Source organism: Saccharomyces kudriavzevii, assembly GCF_947243775.1.
Source record: "Saccharomyces kudriavzevii IFO 1802 strain IFO1802 genome assembly, chromosome: 8".
Lineage (NCBI taxonomy): Eukaryota > Fungi > Ascomycota > Saccharomycetes > Saccharomycetales > Saccharomycetaceae > Saccharomyces > Saccharomyces kudriavzevii.
Genome location: NC_079279.1, coordinates 457,437 through 480,606, shown reverse-complemented (window position 1 = coordinate 480,606; position 23,170 = coordinate 457,437). Strand labels below are relative to the sequence as shown.

At 43.2% G+C, this 23,170-nt stretch overlaps 16 protein-coding genes across 16 annotated transcripts; 6 read left to right on the top strand and 10 right to left on the bottom strand.

The window, feature by feature from the left end:
- Positions 1-24: 24 nt before the first annotated feature.
- Positions 25-1,830, bottom strand: SMN1 (Smn1p; the record flags this gene model as incomplete). The annotated part of the gene is made up of 1 exon (XM_056228589.1): positions 25-1,830. The coding sequence occupies one exon, from the start codon at positions 1,828-1,830 to the stop codon at positions 25-27; it is 1,806 nt and encodes a 601-aa protein (XP_056088296.1).
- Positions 1,831-3,044: 1,214 nt separating this feature from the next.
- On the top strand, positions 3,045-4,226 carry PPX1 (exopolyphosphatase; the record flags this gene model as incomplete). The annotated part of the gene is made up of 1 exon (XM_056228588.1): positions 3,045-4,226. The coding sequence occupies one exon, from the start codon at positions 3,045-3,047 to the stop codon at positions 4,224-4,226; it is 1,182 nt and encodes a 393-aa protein (XP_056088295.1).
- Positions 4,227-4,293: 67 nt separating this feature from the next.
- RPN10 (proteasome regulatory particle base subunit RPN10) lies at positions 4,294-5,091 on the bottom strand (the record flags this gene model as incomplete). Its single annotated transcript, XM_056228587.1, has 1 exon — positions 4,294-5,091. The coding sequence occupies one exon, from the start codon at positions 5,089-5,091 to the stop codon at positions 4,294-4,296; it is 798 nt and encodes a 265-aa protein (XP_056088294.1).
- Positions 5,092-5,753: 662 nt separating this feature from the next.
- AIM46 (Aim46p) lies at positions 5,754-6,686 on the top strand (the record flags this gene model as incomplete). The annotated part of the gene is made up of 1 exon (XM_056228586.1): positions 5,754-6,686. One exon carries the CDS (start codon positions 5,754-5,756, stop codon positions 6,684-6,686), a length of 933 nt encoding a protein of 310 aa, XP_056088293.1.
- Positions 6,687-6,917: 231 nt separating this feature from the next.
- On the top strand, positions 6,918-7,859 carry AIM18 (Aim18p; the record flags this gene model as incomplete). Its single annotated transcript, XM_056228585.1, has 1 exon — positions 6,918-7,859. One exon carries the CDS (start codon positions 6,918-6,920, stop codon positions 7,857-7,859), a length of 942 nt encoding a protein of 313 aa, XP_056088292.1.
- Positions 7,860-7,992: 133 nt separating this feature from the next.
- Positions 7,993-10,284, bottom strand: RIX1 (Rix1p; the record flags this gene model as incomplete). Its single annotated transcript, XM_056228584.1, has 1 exon — positions 7,993-10,284. The coding sequence occupies one exon, from the start codon at positions 10,282-10,284 to the stop codon at positions 7,993-7,995; it is 2,292 nt and encodes a 763-aa protein (XP_056088291.1).
- Positions 10,285-10,519: 235 nt separating this feature from the next.
- UTP9 (Utp9p) lies at positions 10,520-12,247 on the bottom strand (the record flags this gene model as incomplete). Its single annotated transcript, XM_056228583.1, has 1 exon — positions 10,520-12,247. One exon carries the CDS (start codon positions 12,245-12,247, stop codon positions 10,520-10,522), a length of 1,728 nt encoding a protein of 575 aa, XP_056088290.1.
- A 215-nt stretch (positions 12,248-12,462) lies between these two features.
- On the bottom strand, positions 12,463-13,425 carry NVJ1 (Nvj1p; the record flags this gene model as incomplete). Its single annotated transcript, XM_056228582.1, has 1 exon — positions 12,463-13,425. One exon carries the CDS (start codon positions 13,423-13,425, stop codon positions 12,463-12,465), a length of 963 nt encoding a protein of 320 aa, XP_056088289.1.
- A 354-nt stretch (positions 13,426-13,779) lies between these two features.
- MDM31 (Mdm31p) lies at positions 13,780-15,522 on the bottom strand (the record flags this gene model as incomplete). Its single annotated transcript, XM_056228580.1, has 1 exon — positions 13,780-15,522. One exon carries the CDS (start codon positions 15,520-15,522, stop codon positions 13,780-13,782), a length of 1,743 nt encoding a protein of 580 aa, XP_056088288.1.
- A 421-nt stretch (positions 15,523-15,943) lies between these two features.
- On the top strand, positions 15,944-16,468 carry EGD2 (Egd2p; the record flags this gene model as incomplete). Its single annotated transcript, XM_056228579.1, has 1 exon — positions 15,944-16,468. One exon carries the CDS (start codon positions 15,944-15,946, stop codon positions 16,466-16,468), a length of 525 nt encoding a protein of 174 aa, XP_056088287.1.
- Positions 16,469-16,519: 51 nt separating this feature from the next.
- On the bottom strand, positions 16,520-17,356 carry LNP1 (Lnp1p; the record flags this gene model as incomplete). The annotated part of the gene is made up of 1 exon (XM_056228578.1): positions 16,520-17,356. One exon carries the CDS (start codon positions 17,354-17,356, stop codon positions 16,520-16,522), a length of 837 nt encoding a protein of 278 aa, XP_056088286.1.
- Positions 17,357-17,547: 191 nt separating this feature from the next.
- CTF8 (Ctf8p) lies at positions 17,548-17,949 on the top strand (the record flags this gene model as incomplete). The annotated part of the gene is made up of 1 exon (XM_056228577.1): positions 17,548-17,949. The coding sequence occupies one exon, from the start codon at positions 17,548-17,550 to the stop codon at positions 17,947-17,949; it is 402 nt and encodes a 133-aa protein (XP_056088285.1).
- Positions 17,950-17,984: 35 nt separating this feature from the next.
- ERG9 (bifunctional farnesyl-diphosphate farnesyltransferase/squalene synthase) lies at positions 17,985-19,319 on the bottom strand (the record flags this gene model as incomplete). Its single annotated transcript, XM_056228576.1, has 1 exon — positions 17,985-19,319. One exon carries the CDS (start codon positions 19,317-19,319, stop codon positions 17,985-17,987), a length of 1,335 nt encoding a protein of 444 aa, XP_056088284.1.
- Positions 19,320-19,563: 244 nt separating this feature from the next.
- Positions 19,564-20,136, bottom strand: PTH1 (aminoacyl-tRNA hydrolase; the record flags this gene model as incomplete). The annotated part of the gene is made up of 1 exon (XM_056228575.1): positions 19,564-20,136. The coding sequence occupies one exon, from the start codon at positions 20,134-20,136 to the stop codon at positions 19,564-19,566; it is 573 nt and encodes a 190-aa protein (XP_056088283.1).
- A 193-nt stretch (positions 20,137-20,329) lies between these two features.
- On the top strand, positions 20,330-22,162 carry GPI16 (GPI-anchor transamidase subunit GPI16; the record flags this gene model as incomplete). Its single annotated transcript, XM_056228574.1, has 1 exon — positions 20,330-22,162. One exon carries the CDS (start codon positions 20,330-20,332, stop codon positions 22,160-22,162), a length of 1,833 nt encoding a protein of 610 aa, XP_056088282.1.
- A 77-nt stretch (positions 22,163-22,239) lies between these two features.
- On the bottom strand, positions 22,240-23,169 carry IKI1 (Elongator subunit IKI1; the record flags this gene model as incomplete). The annotated part of the gene is made up of 1 exon (XM_056228573.1): positions 22,240-23,169. The coding sequence occupies one exon, from the start codon at positions 23,167-23,169 to the stop codon at positions 22,240-22,242; it is 930 nt and encodes a 309-aa protein (XP_056088281.1).
- Position 23,170: the final 1 nt, after the last annotated feature.

The following is a 23,170-nucleotide window of genomic DNA, read 5'->3' as shown; positions in this document are numbered from 1 at the left end:
GATAAAAAAAATGGACGAAATTTCCTAGAATTGAGCAAAGTAGTCGCGTAATAACTTTTTGGTGGAATCACCGCCGTAATGGGAACAGTCGTTGGTAGTCAAGTTCTCCATACGTAAACCTAAATCATTGATGATAGAATTCACGGCGTTTAATACGTCGAGTTCCATAAATGTATAAAAGATGACGTGGACCATTTTCAATGGATCTGCCTCCTCTTCTTTTGACCCCTTTACGTCCTTACATTGAACTACGTTGGGCATTTCGTATTCCTTCTGTGAATTGTGAGGTGTGTCATCACCATGACAGCCAAAATCGTCTTCCGTGGTGTAACCTTCACTCAAATTTGGATCTGTGATGAAGGGGCATTTTCGAAGACCGCCAAAGTGCTGTTTGTGATGGATGGATGATGGAATTCCCAACGAGGCAATAACAGGACCCTTATTTAAATAGCTTTCGACTCTGGAGGCAACTACCAATGGCACTGTGATGAAGCGCCAATCATTACTGAACGGCATCACTATATATTCCGTATCCTTCGTGAAGGGGCCTTTGTAAAGATCGTACCTGACAGAACCGGTGTTAACCAAAATGAATCGGCTCATAGAAGGCACATAGTTTTTCGAAGGTACCAAATTAGGTAAAATTTTATGAGTGATCAAATGATAAAGATTCTCCTCGGAGTCTAGTGGTCTTGTTGACACATAGTAAGTTCGAGGTATGTACCCCAGTTTTTGGTCCAAGTTCAACTCATGACGTAGGTCATTTACCAGGCGAGAAATGAATCCTCCTCTTCTTGTTGACAATGAAATGTCCGCGTCGTTTGCTATCCTCCTTAAATGGTACGTGAAGGCGTCTTTATTAAAATCAATGTATCTTCTTGTAAAAATAGGATTATCGAAGTCCGCAAAATTGGTCATGTTAATTGAGAGGAACCCAACGGTCTCTGCAAATCTGCCACTTTGTAAACAAGAGGACTTCGAGTCCAATTGCACGAAATCTCTAATATGAGTATGACCTCCAAAATATTGAATAATAGTGTTTGGGTAGTACTTCCTTACTAGAGCATGAATCTTAAGCATTTCGCGCTCCGCAGGATCGGTGGCCGGCAAGTGACCAAACACGATAATTAGGTCAATATCCTCCTCCTTGTTTGTCTCAGTCATATTTTGAAACCAGCCTTTTTCCATTATTTCTTCCAATGGGGGTGTTACAATGGCTCTATTATTAGCTCTTTGGAAGCTAAACAAGAAAGACAATGCCAGAACCCTCTGTTTCTGTATTGGTGTCTCAAAAGTAATGTATTTATTGCCGAAGGGTACTCTTCTGCCATCATCTTCAATGAATTCCACGTTACTACAGACGTACTTGTCCTTAAACTTGGGGGATTGGGAAGTTCCTCTGTATTCTAGAATGGCACTTTCGGCTGTGTATAGCTCATGGTTGCCCAAGGTTAAGAGATTGTAGTCCATCATGTTGAATATCTTCGAGCTGCGTAAACCGGGAGGCCAGGTGGCATCACTTAAACCATTGCCGTCTCTTTTGTCACCAGTATCGATTACTATTACATCCCTGGACAATTGCGACATCTTCTGTCTGAAAATATCTACAAAAGAAACAAAATCTCCCCAGTCGGCATCATAGTTGGCCTGTGACAGATGGGAGCCCAACCAGCCATGGGTGTCCGTCGTATGGACAAAGTTTATGTCCCCTATATGCACATCTCTTAATTTTATATCTTGCGATGGTACCACGACTGCCTGCTGTTGCTGAAAGGGCTCTGCAGAGCCTAGTACTGTTAGAACAACCAAACAATGTACAAGTGTTCGCATTATTCAACACAGCTGTGCTACTCTTCAAGCTCGTATTATTCTTGTTAATTCTGTTGTTCTTGTTGACGGCTTGAGGGGAAATAAGCATATCGGCTTTTTATAATTGGCGGCTAGTTGACGATAGTAGATGATAAAAAACAACAAAAGGAAAAGATATTGTAGAAGGTGCTCCAATATTGTTCCAATGATGGTTTGGAATTGCTATGAATAAATTTTGCTTAAAGCTGTGATTGAAATTGTTGGGTTTTTCCATTTGATTTAGGTCTATTCACTCTTGAGATCCCGAACAAAATCATATCTTTACATAAAACACCTTCTGTTGGGATCATACGGATGTATTTACCAGGTTTACCTGTTGAAGGTTAGTTTCTTGCCTTATATTGCTCGATTTCATTTTCCTCCTTTTTTATATTTTGTTTCTTCATTTGAATATTTAATTAAGAAATATAAAAGTGTAGGTGATTTATGTACCACTTTGATATATACTGATCCTAACTTCCAATTACAAAGGTGAACAACGATATGCAATTTGGTCAAGCATATTAGTAATGGCTACTCCACTCCGGCTTTAATAGGTAATAAAAATGCGTCTGAAATTTCTGGGACTCGCTGCGAAATGAAAGCTGAGATGCGTACAATGACAAAACCGAAGCAGAACCCTCATTACCTGCATCGAATTTTCTAGTTCATTTGCCTAAACTCCAACTTAGTACATATCCTCAAGAGTTCATAAAATTTACCGTGTAGCATGCGAGGTAGAGGTGGTTGCTCTCATTCATGCAAGGTCTATTTTGGTGTCGTTGAAAGATTACACATGGGGTCTTCCTTCAAGTGTAGAATTGGCCACACATCCCTACCTACTCTTGAGGAAAGTAAGGCCAAATCAGAGTGAGGCCAGATCACACGAAGACCCAAAAGTGATCGATGGAAAGTGAAAGTCATGTCCAGCGTTTTGGCGATCGTGTTCCCTTTTTTACATTTTTGTACCGTGTCTACGTAAAATCAAGATAGACAACACCCAGAGGTGAAGCTGGATTTCGAGGAATGAATTGTTATTTTTCTTCTACTACGTCTTTTCATATAAGCTAATGTCGCACATTTTTTCATTTTTTATATCAAGAAGAAAACTAGAAAAAGGTAGAATGAAGAAAGAAATGTAGAGTTATCTACAAACACATTACCAAAGGACTCATAACCTCGATTGTTAGGCAAGGATGTCGTCTTTGAAAAAGAGTATTCCAGAATTTCTAGCTCACTTAAAATCGCTACCAACCTCGGTAACTGCAAGCAACAATGTGCTGACAATATGTGTTGGTAACGAATCTGCAGATATGGACTCAATTGCCAGTGCAATAACCTTTTCGTACTGCCAATATATTTATAACCAAAGTAGTGATTCAGACAAAGATAATTTGACTATACCAATTATCGACGTCCCTAGGGAAGATCTTAGTCTGAGACGAGACGTAAAGTATGTTCTTGAAAAATTGAATATCAAGGAGGAGATGTTATTTTTCATTGAAGATCTTAAGGACATGAGGGAGCATATTCCACATGGTGCCAAATTGAATTCTTACCTAGTGGATAACAATGATATTCCAAAGAACTTGAAGAATTATATAAATAATGTTGTTGGTATTATAGATCACCATTTTGATTTGAAAAAACACTTGGATGCAGAACCTCGGATTGTAAGAGTCTCGGGTAGTTGCTCATCACTGGTTTTCAACTACTGGTATGAAAAATTACAGGGAAATCATGAAGTGATGATGAACATTGCTCGCCTTTTGATGGGCGCCATTCTGATAGACACTTCGAACATGGAGCGCAAAGTGGAATCGAGTGATAGGCTAGCCATCAAAAGATGTCAAGAGATTCTCAACCTTGCTGCTGATGAAGCAACAGCGCAAGGTTTGCAGGACAGCGACTTGTTCTACAAGGAGATGAAGTCAAGAAAGAACGACATCAAAGGATTTTCAGTAAGCGATATTTTAAAAAAAGACTACAAGCAGTTCAATTTCCAAGGAAAGGGTCCCAAAGGTCTGGAAATTGGATTTTCATCCATAGTAAAACAGATTTCGTGGTTATTCAATAAACATGACGGAGAAGCACAGTTTATCAAGCAATGCAGGAACTTCCAAAGCGGGAGGGGCCTCGATGTGCTGGTGCTATTGACTTCGTGGAGAAAAGCTGGCGAATCGCACAGAGAACTGGTCATCTTGGGCGACCCAAAGGTGCTGCGCGAGCTTGTCGAAAGAGTTAGCGATAAACTCGAACTGCAGATATTTGGAGGCCATCTCGATCAAGGTGTGGCAATGTACAAGCAATTGAACGTGGAAGCTACCAGGAAACAAGTCGTCCCCTATTTGGAGAAAGCGTACTCCGAAGTGTACTAGTTGAAAGGGATGATATATATGCTTTATTCGGTTTATACAAGACCTATATAGATAATTCTACACACTATTATTTGTCTTGGTGACTTTCCGGCTGGTCCTGCTGGTCCTGCTGCTGCTGCTGCTGTCTTAATCTTTCTTGTCTCTGTTGTTCTTCCTCCATGGACAGACGCAAAGCCATTGCCAGTTCTGGGTCCATGGATGGGTCCACCCCAAAGTCCATAAATGCGCCATTAGCATCGGCATCCGCGCCAGCTCCACCAAAGGCACCCATACCGGAGGATCCTTCTTCGAGAATTATAGGGGAGGATGCGATGTTCTCGTACAGTAGTCTGGGACCGGGCGTCACGGTGAGCAAATGACTCGTCTCCTCCTGAGGGTTGTTTGCCGCAGCAACGAATTCATCCAATAGCTCCGTGTTCTGCTCAACCTCGCCGAAATTGATGATGTCCACGGCAACGTTATTTTTCTTCAGTGTCTTGGCTAGCCTGATCAATTCGTCTCGAGGGTCGCTTATTGGACTGCATACAAACGCCACGATTCTCTGATGCTGGACCTTGTTCTGGCGATGCTTCAAAGTCAGTTGCGCAATCTGCAACGCGGTAGCCAGATGCAGCTTGCCCTCGATCCGAGTGTCGTGTAGCCCAGCAAGAATCTTCCCGAATTCAGCGGTAAATGTGGACAGCACCCGAGGGTTGGCGCCTGCACCAGAGATGAGTCCCACTGTATTCTCGGGATTGCTGTTTCTCTTGGCCTGAAATACAAACTCCACAGAGTCGATCTGAGCTTCGAACCGTGTCCTAGGGAAGTCCCCGTTACGGGAGTACTCGGAATTGTCAATTACCAACACTGTAGCTTCCAATACCATACTGTACGCTTGCTGCTATGCTGTTGTTTGGTCACACTCTCCTCTTTCCCCATGCCTTGAGAGTCTAATAAAAGTAAGTAAGTAGTTCTAAATTCGGTGGCGAAAACCCGCCTGGTGGAAATAACCCGGCAGCCATAATAACATAACATAACATAACATCAACTACAAACAAATACAAACAAGAAGCAGCAACAGCAGCAAGAGACAGCGCTGAAAGCAACTGCAATGGCACCGGCACTCACCCCAGAAGAACGCCAGAGGCTGCGCAGCATGGTACTACATCGCATGCAGTTACAACGTATGTCCTGTATTTACTCTAGGTTCTTCCCCACGCATAGCACTAGGTACTAACATCCTCCTCAGTCGAGACGACAGAACAACAGATCGAGGCCATTAAGAAGCGGACGTTGGCCAAGCTGAACCTGCTGCAGCAGCCTACTCCATCATCAGCGTCGCATCAGCAGGAACTGCTTATTAGAGAGGTGCTCCAACTGGAACGCCGTGGCGAGTGACTCGATCGTATAATGAACCCTTTCTCGCTTCTCGTAATTACGCACCCATTACTAATCAGCGACGGATTGCTGATATTAAAGCAGCGTGCGAGAGCCCCCTCCCTGTTGTTTTTGCTGTTTGCTGGGGCCTACAGTCGCACACGTGAAAACATGAGTTTGATCACGAACGTACTGGTTAAAAGAAGCTGCTTCAAGGCGGGCTGGAGAAGGCCCTCGCAGTGGTACTCTCACTACTCCACCACAGCGGGCAATGCCCGCGTAAACAAGAAGGGAAGCAAGGTAGTGCCTGTGATGGCGGCGTTAGCACTGGCCTCTATATTTGCCAAGAAATGGTACGACGGCTCGCAGATCAAGAAGGCAGATGCCACCAGCGTTACAGTCGACTCGTCCATCTCCGCATTTCCGAAGAAGATGGGCCCCCCACAGTGGCCCTTTGCCACGCAGTACGAGCTGCTCGGGAAGGGTGTACGCTGCGTCTCATCCATCACTTTCAAGGCATACGGCCTGGGCCTGTATATAGCTGCGGACGACAAGCATTTGGTCGCTGAAGTGCTGGACTCGAAATTTCTCTCTCAGGCGTTCATCGACACTGCATCCCCCTCGTCTCCCGCAAGGTCGCATCAAGAGAACCTGCGTGCGGCTCTGAACGATCCTGCGAAGGCCCCCATCTTGATCAATAACCTCTTGGACAGCGGGATTAGGCTCATGTCCAAGAACACCCCCATAAAGGCGGGTTCATTTAAACTGCTGATGGACGGAACCAGGAAAAGCGTTTTGAAGAACCCGGATTCTCAGTCCCAGGACAAGACTCGACTGGAGGCCGGGTTCCAGGAATTACACGACTGCTTCAGGAGTGTAAAGGGGCTTGTGGCTCGGGATGACGACTTTTTCATCGAGTTAAATAAGGACTGCTCTGTGAACTTGTGCTACTACGCCAGGAAGAAGGACGAGTTCGTGATGCTGGGCACCGTGAAGGAGCCTCTCATCGGGAAGCTCTTGTTCGCTCACTATTTCGCTGCTGTGGACCCTCCCTCCCAGGAGGCTAAACAGGAGGCGATGGATGCGCTCGTGTCCCTGGCTTAGGATAGTCTCACCAATCTTTATATAGAGTCACGTAAATACATACTCCATCCAAAAAGCAACTAACGTACTTCACCGTCTTACCGTGATTCAATTTCTTGAGGATTTCTCCTTCAGACAGTGGTAGTGCCATTAACTCCGCAAAAAAAAAGGACGATCCATACATACATAACCTTTAAAAGACGTGAAAACTTCCGGAATTCCAATTATAGCCATAAAGTAAGGTGTACCAATATGTTGAAATCACTCCAACGAACTCTAATCAAATGTCAAACGCCTCAATCGATCATTGGTAGGTACTGTTTCAGAAGAAACATTGTCAGTTCGCGCCCCGCCAAATATGCAAGGCGTTCTGGATCATCACTTCGTTATTGGCCCTGGCTTACAGTATCAACATTGGTCGCTACTTCCTTGTACTGCTACGACGAAAGATTACAGAATGAGGAAAAGACCGACGTCTTTCCTCCCCACAATGAATCGATACAGGTAGATGCAAGCGTATCGGATTTCCCCCTCACAATCTCCGCTTTAGACTACCCTGTCTCTACCACTTTCCAACTATTGGGATATGGTCAAAGGCATGTCACGTTTTTGAGGTTCAAAGTCTATGCCTTGGGCCTTTATCTGGCTGAGAATGACGAAAGTCTCATTGCAAACACTCTAAATGAAGCTTACTTGCGTAAATATTTCCTTGACGTGGACGATTCTAAGACCCTCAAGGAAAATCTGGGCAGATTCTTGAAGCGAGATGACTCAAAATCGGTCATGATGATCGACGACCTTTTGGATTCGGGAATGAGAATGTTGGCAAAGATAACTCCCGTGAGAAACACAGATTTCAAGCATCTCAAGGAGGGCCTGATCAAAACCATTTCCAAACACCCCGACGTGTCTAACAATAAGGATACACTAGAAAATGGGCTAAAAGAGATGAATGAAGCCTTTTCACGCAAAGGATCTGTTCGTAAAAATGATGATTTAATCGTTGAATTGTTAGCCAACGGTGCATTGCAATTTTCGTATCATGATAATATAAACAATGAATTTGAAATTATGGGAGTGGTCAATAATCAGCTAGTCGGGAAGTTTCTGTTTAGTCAATATTTAAGCGGTGACAAGTCCCCTTCTCCACAGGCCAAAAAAACGGCTATCGACAAATTAATCACACTCCTGTAAACCTTTAAACCATTGAAGTTTAATCTTGTTTATAATTCTACGCTATTTCTATTCATACATGCCTATATATTTCAACCACTCACGTATATATATATTTTAGTTAAAATAAAGGGAAAACACAGTCCGCTTGAATTCATTCTTCCTTTTCATCCCCGCCTTCCTCGTCACTCAATTCGATAGCAGGAATTTCAAACTCGTCATCTTCTTCATCCTCGCTATCCTCAATTGACCTCGCTTCCGTTTCAGTTTGGGTTACAATTACTTCCGTAGTTGATTCTTTAGCGCCCTCCACAATTGTTTCCTCCATAACCTTGACCTTCTTGTTTACGGACCCGCTTTCTTTTCCAGTGATTTCTTCCACTGTTCTCTTCTTGAAAACAGCAGTTTCATCATCGAGCTTGGGAACCGCACGCTCAGGTCCAGGGATACTTACGTTCTCTAGGTTCTCCAATGCTCTGAAGGTCTTCAAGTCAGTGCTTGCATGTGGATATGATCCATTCGTTATAGTCTCGCTTTCACTAGTACTTCCCCTTTCCTCTTCTTCTTCGCCGGAGTCCAATGGTTTATGCAGCTGGTATACCATACCAACTGGGACCTTCGGATGGCATAGTAATTCAAACATATCGTCGTTGGAACCCTTTAGCAGTGATATCGCAATTGGTAGAATAGATACACGCTCGTTACCTGGATGAAGAACTTCACAACGTAAAAGGTCAACAAAAGTTTCTGGAATGTAACCAAATTTTTCCTTCAATCTTAATGATTGCGTGATACTATATTTCAGAATTTGAATATGTGGAGTCGAAGGTAAGATCCAATTATTTAGCGCAGTAATTAAGAATTCATTAATTTCATTAAACCAACTCATGGAATTCTTAAATACAAATAATTCCGGATGGGTATAAATATCAGAAAATGCACCTTCGTTATTTTTAGTCTTCTTAGATTGTTTTGTTTTACCCTGTTGCTTCGTATTGCTTTTACGGTTTTTGAATAGAGAATCAATCAATGTTTTATCACGAGATAAGAACAAAGCCACATCAATTAATTGAGATATAACACTAACAGTGCTCAATTGGTGGCCTAAATGGGACATGATCATGTTTATTAGCCTGAAGACGGCAAAAAATTCGGATTTCAATGATCCGACAACGTTGAAATCGATTTCGTTATTGCTCTTTTTCTTCAATGGAATAAAAAGTTCAATAGACGAAAGAATTCCTTCGAAAAGCGATAAACCACACTTGCCATACTTAGAGACGATAATTTCCCATAGCTTGATACCTTGAAATTGAATTTGAGGCAAGATGTTATTAATTACGCCATTTAACTCATTATCACGACGTAGTTCCTTCTTCAAAGGTAAGTATTTGTTGCTAACACCTAGCAAGACTTCACAAAGAGAGTTGATACCGCCTAATGGAACACGGATGGGAAATGGAGTCGGTAAAGAGATAAATGCAACAAGCATATCGACCAATAATGACAAACGCTGTGGGATTTCCCACAGACTTAAAGGAGCGTTGAAATCTAGTTTCATCCTTGGTAAAAATTCCGTTTCGTTGTGGGATTCAGCATTAACTGGTAAAGCCGCGATTAATTTCTGTAATTCATTATCTTGTTCAAAATCCAAAATTTCTTCACACAATTGAATGATTGGCTTGAATTGAGATAGAATGGATAACAAACCTGTTCTCCAATTAGCATCAGGATAAACTTTATGATGGGCTTGGGTTTCATCATCGTTTGTATTACTTACTTGGATCTTTAGCAAATGCAAATAGGCAAAATTTTCACAAACAGATTTTTGGGTCTTGGAGTCTAAAGAAGCATAATCAGATATGATTAAGTTTGTCAAGACAGTGCGGAATTTATTGATAAATGGCTTAAAAGTTGTGTTATTTCTCTTCAAAATTTTTTGTAAGACCGGCAAAACAAGTTTAGGCTCATATTGGGATAAAGTAATTAATGTTGGAATGATGGCCTTTAGTTTGGGTACCAGTGCCTCTCTCGATAAAGTAGGCTTATTCTTCGTTAAATCGATGATAATTGCCATAGAAGATACCAGAGTATTGAATAACTCTTTACCGTGAGAAGAAGAAATGACGGATGAATAAAAACTGGTCTTTTGTTCTAACTTCGAATATATAGCAGCAAGTAATTGTCCACCATGAGCAGATAAAATCAATGGATTATAGGCGCAAACTACGACAGAGGTATGGCACCCTTTCCAAAGATCAAAATCATTGCTTGATCTAAGTAGCTTCAAAATCTTTGTAACAAGGAAACCCAATTCAGATTTTAGTAATTGTTCATTGATATAAGCTGGAGATCTCAATGTCGTCAAAATAGCATGGAAGTCATTACCTTGGGCAAATTCCAGGCTCTTGGCCAAAGTGGAAGCTGCAATAAACTCCTCAGACATAGCAAAATCCGACTGTACTCGATTTAATGGTCGGTAAATACTAAACCGAATTTCAATACATTTTCCACTTGCTTTACATTTTATCAGAGTTTAATATTGAAAAATTTTCTTGCGATGAGCCGTCTGTGACGATGAAAATGGTTTAATGTAGTGAAATAGCAAAAGAACCAACGCTACTTTGTAATGTGAAACTTTTTTTTGTATATACTTAAATATATTTAAATGCTTGAATCAATCAATCCTTATATTCTGATGCATCGACGAACTCGTCACTCTCTCCGTTGGCATAAACAATTGAGTCTTGTTCAGGTTTTTCAACAGACGATGTTTGATCCTGTAAAGGATTATTGATTACATTTGAATGCTCTATAACTTCTATATCTTCGTTTTCACCTTCTTGATCTTGCATAGTCAACTGTGCAAGGTCTTCTCTTAGTTTTGCTTGCCTCCTTAACATTTCTAATCTACCCTGTATTCCGAGTAGGACAGGTAAAGTTTCTTCGGAAGACCTTAATGCTGATTTCAAGTGTTTGAAATTTTTTCTTGTTTGTTTATCCTTTATGGAATTCAAGTCTCCACTTTTCAAAGTCAACACCCATTTGAGCCACAACGGAAGCAAATCTTGTTCGCTCCATGGATTTTGCGTTATTTGCTCTGATACAGCCACAAATATTCTGCTTAGATGATTCAGTGAATTAATCTTGGTAAGAATGAACTTTTTGATTTCAGCCTCTGTCCAACTTTCGGACATCAGATGATCTAATATTTCTGTTGAGTTAGATTCTAAATGAGATAAAAGAACATTGGCAATTTCAGCCTGCTCTGATTTACTAACTTTCTTGTTTAGCTTGGTTTCGGTTTTTTGTTTCTCATCATGTACTTCGGCCCCATTTTCTTCTTCCTCTGATGGTTTTTGAACCGCTTCGTCAGATTTGGTCTCTTTACATTCATTGATAGTAATAAGTTCCTTGGAAGTGATTTCATTCAAATAAATGGATTCGAAGTTGGGTTCATTGACATTCAACCAAGAGATCAGAACTTGTTGCCTATTGTTTATTGGTGTGAAATCTATAATTTCTAAATTCTCATTCACATTTATGGTACAGATCTTATTGGCCTCATCAATTTTATAGATATTCATCTTACCATCAGTGGTCAAAGCCATTACTAAATCATTGAGAATTCTTAATTTCTCCACCTTAAGAGACCATGATTGGACTGGTTTTATATCACCAGCGAGGTCGTGAACCGTTAACTTTTCGAGACCTGCAATTAGCAGATGTTTGCCATCCGCGGAAAATTCGCAAGCCACAGCACCAAAGACTTCAAATCTATATTTGGTGGATGGTCTCCTCTTCGATGGGTCGACGATATAAACCATTTGCTCCGTAATAATGCATACTAATAGAGTACCATTTTGATGCAAAATTTGGAAATGGATTATTTCGTCATCCTTACCATCAACTAACGTAAAAGTCTTTATTGGTTTGGAGTTGTTATATTGCAATTTCTTTACTACTTTATCACTGTCCAAAATCCAGATATTGGATTCATCGGTGTCGGCGCCCAAAATTTCCTTTTTACTCTTGATGATGTTGACAATATCCCTACCATTGGCAGAATAAACAACAATTCTTCCATCAGGAAATCCATTGACAAAAAAATTTTCGTATCTTTGGCCGGTGGATTCAGTGTTCTCCTCATCTTCATCTAGTTTTCTCTTGATATTCAATGATTGCGTGTCCACCAAATCGCTACACCATCCAAAAAAGACCACGTCAGAAACTTTCATGTCATTCGTCTCATAGTCGATATGGCTCACTAAGGAACTGTTCACCACGTAGTCTTTAGTCTCATTCAGTGGATAAATATCCACGTTATTCTTTTGTGCGACACTTGCTTGAAATGCAAAACGTGTGGAATCATGCGAGAAACTCGCTACCAAATCCGAAGAGGATCCCATTATACACTGTAGTAGGTTGGGATTTGTTCAGCGTTATATATTACACTGGGATACTAATATGTACTTCAGCTACCTACGTTACTTTAAATCCTCCACCATCTCATCGTTAAATTTTCCAAAATTTTTCATTTTTTTCTTTTCATCTTATGAAAAAAAAAATTTTCGCAGCTCGTTGTGGATGACAATATGATCAAGTTACTGGAAGATATAGCAGATTAGTATCTAAATGGTTGAGAATAAGCCTGTTCGGTATTCACTTGGGCATCGAGATTGGTAGATTTTGTCGGCGATACTTGTAAATGCAATAACGATGAAGGCTGATTTATTGAGCCCTTGAATGATATTGGGAACGATATGCTGGATTTGAGGGAAGATGTCGTTCTGGTATCCCTTGAGAGGAATTCGGGATCTGTTACAACTTCTTCCTTGGATTCATCATGCGACCCTACTTCTGAACTGGAACAGCGGTCTTCTTCCTTGCTGCTATCGCCCTCCCCATTTATTTTCTCGCCCGACTCGTCCCTGTTACATTGCGTATCCACTTCCAAATGTTGTTTCGCCTGGCCACCAGGACTCTCTACATTCTCTACCTTGTCCAATGCATTCTCGCTCTTGCTTACCAACTGGCAGTCCTCACGCTCCTTCTTGGTAGTAAACTCACGGTCTTCTTCAGGCATGTCCATGTCCTTATAGCTGAGTATAATCGGTTCGGATCTACTTTTGCCGAATTGTAGCACTGCCCTTTCGCCATCATTGTAGTGTTTCAGCCTTATTTTGCTCCCAATAAGGCCCACATTATCGTCGTTATCGTTATCATTAAGCAAGTCCTCGCTATCACCGTCCAAAACAGTCCAGGCAATAGGCAGTAGAACGCACAGAAGCAATAAAAGAACGTATATTCGCGTATCAAGCTCGCTGAATTGATTTGAGACAAAATTTAACACTTTCCGCCAGCTCAATTCACTGGTATCGTGCTGCCAGACAGCTGCAGTCCCGTCCTTCTCATCTACCAAGTTTTTCAACCTGTCTATGGTGAAAATGAACTCATAGTCCACTTTCCGAGGCTCTATCCATCCTCGCTTTTCCAAATGTTTACGAACTGTTTTTTTCACTCCTTTTAAAATTGCTACAGATAGACCTAACGAAAACGCCCCATGAACCACTGGAGGACGAGTCATGCTTATTATACTACAGTTATATTTGCAGGTCTTTTTGATACTATGCACGCACACACTCACACACTCAAACACAATAGTAATGTTGCAACTTCCCTTGTTTCTATTCCCTCTTTACCTCAGACACACACGCACACACAATGACAGAATTGTTTGAGCTTACTTTTTGTTTTGCAACTTCTCTTCCCCTTCTGTAAGGGGGGAACCTAACGTTTTTCGTCTTCTTTTTTTCACTATATAGCCTCTATCGGACAGCATAAAAGGAAGAGAAAAATGCGTCACAAATTAAAGATACTGGCAGAAAGAACGACGCTATGTAGATATATACGTAGAGAACGCAAGGAAGAATACGATTCATCATGCAATAGAACCAAGACTCATTAGTATCACTTGCAGTACAAGTTGCAGCGACCAAAAGCCGACCCTTTTCAAGCGTAGCGTCCTCTTTTCATCGTCAGCGACATAGTTGGCAAAGGCATCGTACGCCTCTGCACTAAGGTCTCGGATCAAGTATGAGTCATATATGGTCCACGAGCCTTCAAAGTCGGTTTTCTTCTTTACAATGCGGCATTTAATAGGGATATATGTTCTATGAGAGTTGATGTATCCGACAATGGGCCTGATCAACGCGTTATTGATGTATGTCAGGCCCGAGGTGAACAGAGGTACCTCGGCTTTGACGTTGTACAATTTCAGAGAGAAGTCCATGATAAAATAGTCGTTCGGGTCGATTTCGTCGACAGTGCGAGAGAATCCGGGACCGACCAGGGGGAAGGATGAAGTGTATCTTTTGGCTTCTTTTAACAGCCGGTTTCCTATCTCTGTGAGGATCTCAGTAAGCTGCAGTGAATCCGACGCAGCGTCTTCGTCTGGTAAAAGAACGTCGCCAATCATGTTGACGCGGCCCTCGCTGATCCATCCAAAGGGCCCTTCAATGCCGGCATTTAGGTGATCGATGTCTAGGTTGTCTACCCTGAACCTTGTCATTTGCTTCCATAACAAAGTGGGGTCCTGATGTTGGTCATCGGTCCTGAACTTCTTATGAATGGTGAACATGGAATTATCGTAGGTTCCGTTGATGTTGTTCGCGTTCAAAATATCATAGAACAGCCAGTGCTTCCTCAATTGGGGTAGGTCGCAATTGAATATGCTTACCTGGAATGGCCTGAACCCGTTCGGTTGGTACAGTGTGCAAAGTACGTCGTTCATGGTGAATTTTGATATTTCAAAATCGCCCGGCTGATAGACGTTCAGATAGTTTTTGGGGTCATCGTCCTTTTTCCACGCCACGTGTGTTCTGTCTATCACCCCTCTAAGTCCGTTGATCGTCACTTCGTCCAGGATGCCCTTCCCATTTATCCATTTCCTGAAGTTCAACGATATGTCCACTTGATCGATGGTCAGATCAAATTGCGTGTAGTTGCCGTTATCGAAGTTCTGTTGGTTGACCAGGATTTTTTCGCTAAGAGCCAGCTTCGCTCTTTGCAAAGCATCCTGCTGCGAACCCTTGGCAAATCCATGCGAGACCTTGGGCCTTCGGGAAACGAAGACCTTTTGGAAGCTGATTTTCCCAGACGACCAGTCTGGAACAATCGCAGTCTCAAAGATAATCGACAACGAATCATTCTTGGTAATGAACTTACCGATCTTGCTCGCGAGGAATTCTTGCGCAAACACGGTGTTGACCAAGTAAAGGACCAAGGACACAAAGGTGGTAGTCCAAAAGATGAATATGAAAATGTTGCTCACGAGAATCCATGAGATGAATGCACTTATATCGTCTGAATTGAATGGCCTAGTGGATTTTTTCAAGAACCATCGTATATTAATCTTGAGCTTGGTGAAGACATTGTTGGTCTGCGCCAGCAAGGAATCTCTCTCGGTGATATATTTCAACTTAGATAGTTTTTTCGGTTTGTCGCGGGGAGAAGCACCCTTTTCAAGTGTGGGTTCATTGGAGTATGATCTTATCGACGGTGTCGCTGCTGCCACCGGTATTCTCAGGTTTCTTCGAAGAAGGGGATTTCTAGCCCAATACACATATCTTGCTACAGCAAGCGGCCTGGGCCGTCTCAGGAAAGCTCCGGTAAAAAGCGACATGTTACAGCGTGCCAGCTTTCCCGCCTAAATTTTATATATGTATACTCAAGCAGTCTGGTGTGAGACGGATCTGTTTGACCTGTTACTACTGACAATCGTCTAGTAGGTATCCTTGAGGTGAAGGAATCTAGATAAAATTTCAATGCCCAAGACCTAATATTGTAAGGGTATTTCGTACACTCCTTTAGGTTAGCGTCTATATTTGTTAGGTTAGCGTCACCAGATGCTCAACAATAGTTAGGTTGTTGTTCTGTCATCTTAGGGTTGTTTTTTTCTGAAAAATTTTCGTCGCCGAAGGACCAAAAAAAAAATGAGGAAAGTTGAGTAAGAAAGGACTATAGTTCAAGAACGAACTAAAGTCTATCCCCCCTGCTGAGATCATCTAAACAATCAATCACACACCTAAAATACTCAATTGATAATGTCCGCTATTCCAGAAAACGCCAGCGTCACCGTCTTGAACAAGAACGAAAAGAAAGCCAGAGATTTGATTGGTAAATTGGGTTTGAAGCAGATCCCAGGTATCATCAGAGTCACTTTCAGAAAGAAGGATAACCAAATTTACGCCATTGAAAAGCCAGAAGTCTTCAGATCGGCCGGTGGTAATTACGTTGTCTTCGGCGAGGCCAAGGTTGACAACTTCACCCAAAAGCTGGCCGCTGCCCAACAACAAGCTCAAGCTAGCGGCATCATGCCATCCAACGAAGACGTTGCTACCAAGTCTCCAGAGGACATTCAGGCTGATATGAAGGCCGCTGCCGAAGGTAGCGTCAACGCCGCCACCGAAGAAGATGATGAAGAAGGTGAAGTTGACGCAGGCGACTTGAACAAGGACGACGTCGAATTGGTTGTTCAACAAACTAATGTTTCCAAGAACCAAGCCATCAAGGCTCTGAAAGCTCACAACGGTGACTTAGTCAACGCTATCATGTCCTTGTCTAAATAATGATATATAAAAATATATTATCTGAGGGGTACGTAGTTATTCTAACGCAAATCACTTTGTTTTTTCCTGCTTCTGTGGCGAGGGCTGTAGAGCCTTCTCAGCTTCAATGACGGCTTGTCTTTCCTTTTCCTCGTCTGTCCTGTGATTGCATTGAGGACAGACAAACAGTATTGGTTTGTTAGCCAATCTATAGCAATCTGACTTCCAATGGCATTGCGGGCAGACAATTTTCCTGAAGGGAGATAGCGAATTTGTTGAGTTCAATTCGTTACCGCCTGCTAGTACCCCGATGATTTTGTCGAACCATGCATCGCTCTCCTCCTTTTTCAAGCCCTTTACATGGCTTTCCTTCTTAAACTTTTCCAGTTCCGACTTCAAACTGTTTAGTTCTTGATATTTAGCGTTCAATTCGTCGTCTAGAAGAACCACAGCATCGTCGTTCTGGTCTTCACCGGACGAAAATCGTTGGATGATTGAGCTTGTAGCATTGTAGTGGGTCTCCTCTTTCAGTTTCTCGAGTTTCTTTTGATGTACGGCACGTAGCTTGCCCAACTTGCGTAATCTGTTGTTGTTGTAGAACGCATAGAGTTTGGTTAAAGCCCATTTGATCAGGATCAGCGAGCCTAGGCATAGAACCGCGCTTATGACAAGATACGGCCAATAGCCATGGTGCTTCCAGTACGTGTAGCTCAGGGTTAACACCGTGAAGGCAACGCCGTAAAAGGTCAGATTAGACTGCCATTGATTCAAGATCGACTGGCTTTTCTTCAACGCGACGTCTAGCTGATGAATACGTGAGGTTATTTGTGAGAGATCTGCAGTGTACTTCGTTACAAAGTCCTTATCATTGCGGGTGCCTCGGATCCAGTTCCCCAATGCGCTAAACATCGTCACTATTGATCTTTTGTTTCTGGCCTTCTCCCCTGTGCTTTTGCTTTTCTAAAGCGTACTCATCAATGTAAGCAATTCAACTTTTATTTTTCCTTTAATCGTTTTCAGTAGTCACTAATAGCATAAGCAAAGAGAGACAAAAAAAAAATAACACTCATAGAGCTCAGCAAACCGCTGACACTGTAAAAATGCCCAGTGTGAGGATAGATACTACCCAATGGCAAAAACTGACGCAGTCTCCAGGGAAGCAAGTCAGCGTGATAACACCGCTGGGGATGACGATGCTGGAGATCCAAGGTGAACTGGAGTTGCCCAAAGACTTCGCATCACTCGCTAAAGACGACTCCTCTCATGATGGGAGATTTAGTGTACAAGGTGGTCAGACTATAGTACGGTTTGGGTCGCTACAGATTGACGGAGAGAGGGCCACATTATTTGTCGGCAAGAAACAACGTCTCCTGGGGAAAGTGACAAAATTGGACGTGCCGATGGGAGTAATGCACTTCAACTCGAGGGATAATAAGGTCGAGTTAGTAGACATAATGAAATATAAAATTATCTTCAAAGATAGGCCTTTACCTATTATGTAAATATTTAGTTATTGTTCGGATATTTTTGTTTGGCTCTACTGTCTGTGTAGAGTGTATATATAGTAAAACCCAAGAAGAATGGACAAGACAATGGATAAGACCATGTTGAACTTGTACTCTTCTTCTTGCTCGGTTGGTACCAATTCGTCATCGTACCTGGATCTTTCCTTGACCTTCAAGAAAATTGGAGTTTCGTTTGGTTTCACATTAGGAGGAAGTTTATCTTGATACATTTCTTCCATGAATTGTTCGATCTTGGAGATCTGAATGTTCAACTTTAAGAAATTTGGGTCCTGTACGGCCAACTTGGATTTGATATCACGTAAATAGTAATCAAAGATCTCAACACAGCCACGTAGGGACCTTGATTTCAAAATTAAATAACAGGTGGTGCCCTTACGGATCTTTACGTTACCATGTAGCACTTCACGGTTGTTGAACACCAGGGCCAATGTGGCAATGGCCATGACTTGTGGGATGGCACAAAACTGGAAAGTGGATTGCTCGTGAATACTGGCCAGATAGGTCAACACATCGATGACATGGCCCAATGCGTTTAAAACGAGATGATTTATACAATCCAGGCCCAGTTGCTCGTCTTGAGGTTTCATAAAGTCCTTCAACTGAGGAACATATTGAGACCAGATTTCCTTGGGCCAGAAGGATCTGCCATCGACCAAATCTTCGTTGTAGTCTCTGATGATGTTTGTCTTTTGCAAGAAAAGACCCATGCTTTCATACAACTGTTCGTTGGAATACAACGATTCGTTGGCAAACCTGGCAATGATGATCAAACGGGTTAGCCCATCTCCGACCAAGCCGGCCACGTAGTGACAGTAGACGTCGTAGTCGTGGACGGTTTGCAACCCATTCAGGTTATAGTTTTCGTCCAATATGTAGTCTGCCATACCATTGCCCATTTTTTCGGTGATCTCTTTGATGACGTCCTGGTACTCCGGCTTCAACTTGTGGAATTCGATAAGGATCGATTCGAAATCCGTCAAAACGGCTCTGTCCTTCACGTCGGGGGCATTGCCGTCAAACCTCCATTTGGTCAACAGCAATTTTTCGTGGAAATGACGCAACAAGTCGATTTTCAAATCGTGTTCAATGGACATGTCGTCTTCGATGGTGTCCAAGGCTCTCAAAATTAAATAGAAAAGAGTAACACAGTTTCTCAACTCTGGATGCAACTCCCTGATCACAGCCGCAAAGGATCTGGAGGTCAGGTTTAACAGTTCGAAACAGTGCAAGAGATATGGAGACGTGGATTGATCATAGATGGAAAATAGCGGTGTTCTGCAAAACTTCAGCTTCAAAGCTGCTTTCAACTCGATCGGATGTAACGCCAATTGTAATAGCTTCCCCATACTGCGCGTGTATTTATGTGTGTTCGTGTGATGTGAGTGTCTGTTCCCAGCCTCTTGTATTTGCATTGGACGCTCTTCTTTGCCCCTGTCCTGTCTTTCCTTTTATATAGCCCGTGGTCGTGTGGTCGCTGCTCGTTTAGGCACTAAGCCCAAAACCGATAACGCCTTCCGATGTAAAGTGCAGAGGAAAAGAGGAAGGGCAAACAAAGCAGGATGGTAAGTCGCCACTATTGCTGAATTTTGACTATGATAAGTACTGGTTCAGGGCACGCCAGGCTGCGGGCTCACTCTGCGTGAGCAACGCTTGCTGTTCTTGCGGAAGAAGGGCTCCCAGGACCCATCGGGAAACGCTGGCAGGGTCCCTGGAATTGGACCCTGGGTCTCTACCGATTCCCACGGCCAGCTTGGCAAAGGGCACACGGCCACCACTACATTTCACCAGGCTTCGTAGCCCATTGTGGCCTCTAATGCTGGCGCTGGCGGCTCTCAATTGCACTTTGCCACACGCCACGCCCAATTCGTCGTGGATAACTACGTGTCTAGCCTGGTGCTTGGCGTACCGGGCCCACACCTTGCACACCTGTTCTCCACTCAAGTTCATGTACTGACCGTCCGACCTCAGTAGTGTGCAGTGCTCGCCTTCTATATAGTGCACTTTGCCACCCGTGTGAGGCACAGGAGAGTAAGTTCTGTCCTGCAGACCAAGACGCTTCCGCAGGAGTTCCAGCATGTAGAGACCTACGTTGTGGCGCGTGCCAGCATACTGCGGTTCCGGATTACCTATCCCAGTCAGTATCAGTCTCCACTTACCGCACATTGTACTAGTATAGAGGGTATGGGCTTGTCTTCTTTTGTAGTTATTTGGTGTAGTATGGGGCTAGTTCGAGATTACTGGCAAGCCGCCGGGCCTTTTTGCGCTGGGCGATCTTTACACGTAGTTTTAGTAGCCAATAAGTAGAAGAAGAGTGGAAGAAGTGGAAGAAACAAGGCAAAGCATGGGCAAGATAACGATGATTGGCTTGCTGGCGTATTGCACACTGGATGCCGTGTTACTGGGTGCGGTCGCACAAGACACGGTGCCCCAGATCGGTATTGACGAGAGCTTGCGGTATCCGTACGACGAAACGCTGGTTTTGAAGCCGCTGCCCAATAACGACCTGCTGGTTTCGTTCAAGTTCCAACTACAGTCGGAGCCATTTGACCCGAGCGTGTCTTCAACTTCATTTGATGCGTACGAACACTACACGACTTTCCCCCGGGCCATCCCACCTCTGTTGCAGTCGACTGCCACGCGTCAGTTACATCTAAGATTCACCAAAGGGTTCTGGGATGCTCTGTCGTGGGGACAGTTGCCGCATGCTGGGAAACAGGCGGGTGCCTCAGGTGTGGAATTGTGGTCTCAAGTGCAGGCTGCCGATCAGGAGCAGGCGTTCCATAATTGGAAGAAACTGGCCAATTCTTTGAGTGGGTTGTTCTGTTCTTCTTTGAACTTCGTTGACGAGTCCAGAACAACCTTCCCGCGCAAGTCTTATGCGTCTGATACATCGTCTCCTCTCTTCAACGAAACGGAGAAGTTGTACTTGATGAGAGCGTCTCTGCCTAATGAGCCCATCTGTACGGAGAATTTGACCCCGTTTATAAAATTATTGCCCACCAGGGGGAACTCTGGTTTGACGTCTCTCTTGGACGGCCATAAGCTGTTCGATTCTCTTTGGAACAGTATCTCCCTGGACGTAACCACTCTTTGCCCCGAAGATGGCGACGCACTGTGCCACTATGAAATGGAGGCACACGTCGAGATGGTCATGCACGTTCCTTCTGCCTTGGCCAGAAACGAGAGACCTATTCCCAAGCCCTTGGATGGAAGCACCTTGCGTTGTGACACGGATAAACCATTTGATTCATATCAATGTTTCCCCCTACCGGAACCTTCGGAAACACACTTTAAACTGTCCCAACTGTTTGCCAAGCCGGTAAATAATGGCAACTTGTTTGCTAATAGGCCCACGAGGATTTGTGCGGACGTGGACCGCTCCACCTGGACCACATTTTTGTCAGTTGATGATACAGTCTTCAGCACGCACGACAATTGCTTTGACTTGTCGAATGACCAAAATGGAAGTGGCTCGGGCTACGACTTTGTTTTGGAATCAACAGACACTACCCAGGTCTCCCCCGTGGATCCCGTTCCTATTCATGTGAGCAGATCCCTGACGGGCAACGGTCAAGACCGTGGCGGGATGCGTGTTGTATTCCATAACGACAACGATACCCCTGTCAATCTGATATACTTTGAATCTTTGCCCTGGTTCATCAGAGTTTATTTATCCTCTTTGCAAATTACTTCCACCACTTATCCGCAACCACAAGAGAGTGATATCATCATGGACAAATATTACCTGCAAGCGGCCGACAGACAAAGACCCGCTCACCTGGAGTTCACAATGTCAATTCCTGCTCATTCGGACATCGTCATGACCTATCAATTTGATAAAGCTCTTCTGCAATTTGCCGAGTATCCACCAGATGCCAATCACGGCTTTGAAATCGACGCTGCTGTCATCACTGTGTTGTCTCCGGAATCTGAATTACCTGTGTATGAAATGAGAACCTCTACTTTATTGTTGTCTCTCTCTACCCCTGACTTCAGTATGCCATATAACGTCATTATCCTGACGTCCACCATCATGGGGCTCATGTTCGGCATGCTATACAATCTGATGGTCAAGAGAATAGTCACTGTCGAGGAAGCTGATAGGATTTCGTTGCATTCTGGTCTAAAATATAAATTGTTGAAATTGAAGGGAAAGATCCTGAAGAGGAAACAAACTAAAGCCGACTAGCATATCTATATGTGTATACTGATACGTAATTTTACATACTCTAGAAGCGCATACTCTCCGTTATTGGTCTCCTCTTCCTAAAAGGGATCCTCGTATGGATCTTCCTCATCGTAGTCATCATCCTTTTCATATTCATAAACAATAGCGCCTCCTTGTCCAAAGCTTTGCGCCTCCAGGAAGGGCAATGCAACTTGGTCTTTGGCTAGCTTTTGCTTATTGGATGTACCTAAGTTGAACGTAGTTAGCCCCTGTAACATATCGGGGGTTTCCAGTTCATTACCCCCGTCCGCCTCCTCTTGCCTTGTGCTCAATGATAATTCATATTCGTGGTTCTTCGAATCTATCGTAAAGTCGTATTCGAGTGATCTGCCTGACTTCCTTTTATTGACGAAGCGTAATTGATAAATTTCGTTATTCAGCCCACGGGGAATCCTAAATTCATTCAATAATTCACCCACCTCCTCGGTATCGAGATTGCCAGCCAATGCCACTTCAATATCCAAAATTGTAGTGGCCATAAACTGTAGTAGAGTCAGCTTATCCGGATAATTGTTATTTCCGCCAGGTATTACCGCATGATCATCATCTGTAATATCTTTATGATACGTAGCGATTATTGTGCAATGAGGCGACGCAATCTCGGACAAAAACCTTGTTATAAGATCTGTAGGAATATAATTCAAGGAATCTATGATAACCATGTGTTTCTTGGCCTGCGTGGCAGTAGCGGCCGGTAAATATGATGTAATTTGCCTCACCACATGCACGAAATCCATCTGGGCAGCATCGATAAACTGAGTGCAGTAAGATGGAACGTTTACCGTTTCAAATGAAATGTATACAACGGGGCACTCGTTGCCTTTGCTCTTGCTTTGATGGATAAACTCTTGAATTAGCCTGTGTGACGTCTGGGCCATGGAATCCAAACATAAAATCAAAGGAGAGCTCTCCGTAAGTGATAAAACTCTTTTGAAAAGAATCACAGGGTTATGTGATGAGCTGGCCATT